General features: G+C 47.4%; 1 protein-coding gene across 1 annotated transcript in view; it reads left to right on the top strand.

Annotated features, from left to right (window-relative positions):
• Positions 1-2,601: 2,601 nt before the first annotated feature.
• Positions 2,602-5,746, top strand: part of ABITRAM (actin binding transcription modulator) — a 4,408-nt gene continuing 1,263 nt past the window's right edge. Inside the window, exons 1-3 of the mRNA XM_042782440.1 lie at positions 2,602-2,680; positions 3,483-3,534; positions 4,101-4,230. Coding sequence (XP_042638374.1) covers positions 2,602-2,680; positions 3,483-3,534; positions 4,101-4,230 — 261 coding nt within the window. The remainder of the gene's footprint in view (positions 2,681-3,482; positions 3,535-4,100; positions 4,231-5,746) is intronic.

Raw genomic sequence — 5,746 nt, 5'->3', positions numbered from 1 at the left:
GTGTAGTAGTTAAAGTGTCTGACTGCTAACTCAAAAGTCAGCGGTTCAAACCTACCAGCTGCTCCCAGGATGAAAGATGTGGCAGTCTGCTTCAGTAAAGAGTTTCAGTCTTGGAAACCCTACAGGGCAGTTCTAATCTGTCCTGTAGGGTTGCTATGATTCAGAACTGACTCGACAGCAATGAGTTTTAGGTAAGTTTATTTACAAATTGGTTTCATAACTTCATGTAAAAATAAAAATTGAAATGAAAGATACAAATAAATAAATGTATTTACTGTTCCCCGGAGTGGGAAAGACACAGTGAAATTCTAACAGCTCACTTCAAAATGATAACCAACATTTGAGGAGCTCAGGGACCTGACAGGGCTACTTGAAATAACTGCACTTTTCTGGCCAGGCTTCTACCAGAAAACAATGAGGAAAGAATGTTAAGTAGGAAATCTCCTTTGGTCTGGTAAAATCAGACTTGCTTTTATGCAAAACATCCTAACAAGGAAGAAACCCAACTGTTAAATGTGTGGGTTTCTACACTCAGATCTCTCTCAGGTTTAGGCCTTGGTTCTTGACGGCATTCACACACTGCACTGCTCATCAGCTAGCTTCATCTGATGTGAATTCTCTCACTTTGGCATCTATTTCACATATACGATAAACCCACTACCATCAAGTCCATTCCGACTCATGAACAACCCTATAGGACAAAGTGGAACTGCCCCACAGGGTTTCCAGGGCTGCAAACCTTTCAGGAAGAAGCCTGCCACATCATTCTCCCGCTGCTTCCACGTTCTTCGCCGGTGGAAAGGAGGATGGTTCACATAGCAGCTGAGCGCTTAACCACTGCGGCACTAAGCCCTTTACCCATGACCTGACCCACAGCGACCCCAGCAGGTTTCCCAGGCAGTCAATCTTTACAGAAGTAGACTGCCCCCTCTTCCTTCTGCACACCAACGACAGTTTCCCCTATTTGGGGATATGAAATGGCATGGCATTTCTACTGTCTCTATCCCGCAAGCCTAAAACTGTCTGTCTGCTTTTTGCTCATCCTTTCATCCTCATCCACCCGGATAAAATCTGAGTTTCTAAACACACAAAGTCCTTCATGTACTGGCCCTTCAAGAACCACAGAGACACCCAGTGAGTAGTTCAATATGACTGTTGCAAAGTGTAAGGGAATACGCGCCTTCCATCCACCTTCTCCTGCCTCCCTTCCCCATACCTATTTGCACAACCACACTGAACTACTACTCACTGGTTAACTCTGGGGTCTCAATACACGGTTCGGATCCTCGACACCACCTAACCCTACGACCCGGTGTGTGGCCTTCATTAAGCACAGACTGAACACTAAGTGCAACGATCTGAAGAAAGACAAAAACCAAACCAAACTCACTGCCGTGGAGCCAGATCCGACTCATAGCGACCCCTCCTTGGGTTTCCGAGGCGGTATCACTACGGAAGTAGATTGTCCAACCTGTCTTCCTAGGAGCGGCTGGTGGGTTTGAACCGCCGGCCTTCTGGTTAGCAGTCAGGTGCCTTAGGCACTATGCTACCAGGCAGGGCTGAGAATCGCTGCCTTCAAGAACACCACACCGCAAAGGAAGAGCAGATGGAGGAGCACAGGGCAGCCACTGCCACTTAAAGGTCCAGACGCGAGAAGGGACTCACAGCCAAGCATCCGAACCTCTAAAACCAACACCTTCCACCATGGATTCATTCAACCCATTTGCTTTCAGCGGTAAAGCAAAGGAATTCGGAGGATGGGTAAGGGCGCAGCTGGAGGAGCGCGCGTCTTCTCCCGCCCGAGCCCCCAACGACCGCCGGCGGAGCACTGAACAAGCCTGCAGAACGGTAGCTTCAGGCTCGAGGAAGGTGGTCTCCGCCATATCAACGCCACATTCCACTCTCGGTTCTTTCAGCGCTCGGGAGTCACCTTCATTAAGACACCCCCTGGCGGGCAGGGCCCGAGTCCCCTGCCCCAAACCTGGGTGGGTCGCAACAACGCTCACCTGCGCCGCACTCTAAGAGCCTAGCCTCCCTGGCCACGCGCAGCCGGCCTAACGAGATTCCGCCGAAATTGCACACCCGTCTCGTTCAGTGCACGGCTCCTTTCAGGGCGCACCCTGGGCCTTCGGGCGGCCACTGCGCCCCGAGGTTCTACTCTCAAACCTTCGGGATCTACGTCTGAAACCAAGCGTAGAGGCTGCTGGTGCGAAAAGTGAAGCGCGAGCAAAGCACACCAGGCACGCGCCGTACGCCGCAGGAGCTGACGTCAGCGAGGCCGGAGTAGGCGTGGCCGGGGAGGAGGCACTCCCATAGACAGTTCTCGGTGGTCGGTCTTCTCTGTAGCCCTAGGATGGCAGAGGCGCTTCTCTGGACGCCGACTTCCGCCCCATAAGGCTCCCACCCTAATGTATTTGAGCCTCGCTTTGACCACGGACTTCAAAATTCAGTTATTCATGACGATGGGAGGGGCCTGGGCCCAAGAGAGCAGCACGCGTGCGCGCGACGCAGGCTGCGCGCCGGAAGAACGCCTGCACGGGGTCTGCAGAAAGGAAGCGCTCAGGCCGGGGAGGGCGGGGGATAGCCACGCTGGAAATCGCCATGGCTACGGAACCGGCTGCCCCCCAGCCGTCTGTACCATCGCTCGTCGACCGTTACTTCACTCGCTGGTACAAGGCGGGTAAGTGCGGAGGTGTACTTGTATAATTAAGAGTAAAAATATTGCAGGGAACGATTTGGGGCTGGTGTGTGCAGAGGGTGGGTTGCTTGCGGAAAGCTGAGTAATCTAAAGGTGACGGCGAGTTAGGCAGGGGCAGTATTGCACAGTCCTTGAATGCCTGGCTAAATTTAAGGTCTAATTGTATGCATATCATATCCTTAGCCATATAGATAGTGGCGATGCATTAAAGCATTTAAACGATCACATTGTAGTAACTAAGAGGCAGTAGGGATGGAAAGAGGAGGATGGAATGAAGGCGTTTAGAAAGCATCTTTTACTTAAGAGTTCCCCGGTGTTCCCCATTGGGCACTTCTAGGTGTGCTGTTGTACGGTTTGTGTACTACCGGCGGTGGCATCTCTAGGCAGCGTCCTCTCTCTCACCTTCCTTCCTCTCGTTCAGGGGCAATAAGTGTGCTCACGTAAGTGAGGTTAAAGCAGGCTGTAGCAAGGAATTCTCACCTTAGCTTTGAGTGAATAAGTCTGGGTCAGGTCCTTTTAGGTAGTTTATGGGAAGCCTTTGGTTTATTATTTTTGAGTAATGGAGGGATACCAGGGATCAGTGTATATCCATCCAGTCCTCACCATTACTGTAGCTCTTTGAACCAAAGAAGCCGTATGCTGGCTGCATGCATTGCAAAACGGCTAGAAAATCTTTTTAATTGAAAACTTTTCGTGCTCTTGAGTGTGTCTGTGTGTACATATAGCCTCAGAGCAAGAATGCTAACATTGACTCAGTAACCCACAGCCACATTTCACCTTCTAGATGTCAAAGGGAAACCCTGTGAGGACCACTGCATATTGCAGCACTCTAACAGGTAAGCAGACTGGGAATTTAAAATGACCAGAACCTTACATTTGTTTTGACTTATCCTGCTATCCTAACGTGGTATAGTCTTGAACGAGTGTCCATTGAATGATTATCTTCCACTATGTTGAAATGGTATTACAGAAGTATAGTTGACAAGAATTTGTTTTCCACTGCCTAGTCACTCTGAACACATAAACCTGATTACCCAGATGGCCAAGTGGGGGAAGTGCAACCTCACTCAGCTGCTGCTTTTAAGTCGGCAGCCTGTGCCTAACCACTGAATTGCCACGGCCCAGAGAGAGGCGTGTGTTGTCTCCTGTACATACAGGCATATGCCTGCGTTCTCTCCCCTCTGCACCAGTGCCCCTGAAAGGCCCCTGCTATCCTACCCTGGGAAGGAAAGTCAGTCTTGTTCTCTTTTGTTAATGCATTCCCCATTCTACAGTTTTGCCCCCAGAATAGCTAAGAATGAGGGGAAGTAATCTGACTAAACAAATACCAGTCGCCTTGTGCAAGTAGGAAAACTGTGTTACAGGAGAAGAATAACATGGGATCCATTTCTGCTCCTTGTAGAATCTGTGTCATCACACTGGCAGGATCCCATCCAGTTCTTCAAAGTGGAAAAACCATTCAAAGCATATCCTATCAGATCAGTACCAACTGTAGCAGACTTCAGAACAAGGTCTCTGGGAAATTTAAGCGGGTATGTTCCTGTAATTCTGTGGTTACTTACTTAAACCCTCTACGTGCATGGTAACAAGGATCCAGACAGTCGGGGGGTATATACTCGGCATCCTCCCCTGGCTTATTCTGAGGCACTAATTTCAAGTATCCTTTTACCCTAAAGAGATTCTTTGACCAAAAAATGCAGTATTTCAGGCAGCACAGTGTTGTCCTCGTAGGGTCTGTGCCACCAGCTCTCTCTGTTACCCCATGAGAAGGAAAGGGGAAGGTATGCACTTGAAAGGACATCACTAATAAAGAGACTTGTTGTCCCTTCTAGTTTTCAGGTCTGTTGATTTGATTATAAAATCAGTATTTCAAGTTCTATAAAATTGAAATGACCAACTTTTCTTTACCTTCTATTTGTACACGGAAATTAAAAACAAACAAAAAATATACACACATAACATGTATATATCCTGTTATATAAAAAAATATAGAATAAATCTGAGAAAATGTTTGTTCCTTGACATTTTTCCATTTTTCAGTAATTGCCAGTCTACACTCCACCTCCATGTAATGCTCAGTGTGCAAAATGCTCTCTCTACAATTCTAGGCAAAAAGACACATTTTATTAAAAGAGTGTCACAGCAAGGAAAATTTAGTAACTAACTACATACTGAAGCCACCACAGAGGAGTTAATTTTTTATTAGATCTCAGCACTGTCAATCCTTTATTCTTTGAGAGGAGGTGATAAAAAGGGGTCAAAGTGTTTCTGCTGCTTGGACACCAAGCAGTTGGAGACGAGCCCTCTAAGACAGTCCCCTACCTCCTCTCCGGTACTGACTCCAGGATTTTGAATGAAGTTGGCAGGGGAGCGAAGCCAACGTGGTACTGTCTGAATGCAGTTTCACATGATGAGGATGATGTTAGGCGCCGTCATGTCGGCTCCGGCTCGTAGCGACCCCATGTGTTGTATTGACTGATAAACAGAAGCCCCCTGGTTCCCTGGTTATAGAGAGCAGCATCTTGACTTGTAGGGCCTGTGTTCACTCCAAGAAAAATTTCTGGGAGCAAGAGGACAGCAGATGGGCTAGAGCTGCCTCGGTTTCCTATGCGCTTCCTTGTGGAGGCTCGTCAGAGCTTCCTCATATACGTCTGTGTAGTGGAGTACAGGAAACAGCAACCACGCCATCACATTCCAACAGAAACACGTCAGCATGTAATACTTCTTCTGGGTGATAGGATGATGAGCAAATTATTTTACCACTTAAAAACTTTTCTGTGTTTTCAAAATCTTCCTCAAAGTGCATTTTGTTTTAAATCAGAAAAACCTTCAGAAATTCTTACTGGTTGACCCTGATAATGTCCCTTTAGCTGTTAAGTTCTAATATAAAAATTAGGCTGGAATCTTAATGAAACTGACTTCGTACAGTATTGTCGTCATACTCCATCACATTGCATTATATATTATTGCTTATTGATTAATTTTCCTGACTTGAAATCTCTCTCCATGGCTGTATTTAGCTTTCTGGTCACAGTTGACAGGTTATGT

The sequence above is a fragment of the Orycteropus afer genome, unplaced genomic scaffold (assembly GCF_000298275.1).
Source record: "Orycteropus afer afer isolate SDZICR_OR568_19922 unplaced genomic scaffold, OryAfe1.0 scaffold00320, whole genome shotgun sequence".
Taxonomy (NCBI): domain Eukaryota; kingdom Metazoa; phylum Chordata; class Mammalia; order Tubulidentata; family Orycteropodidae; genus Orycteropus; species Orycteropus afer.
Note: the sequence above shows the minus strand (reverse complement) of the source record. Positions and strands in the feature narration are given on the sequence as shown.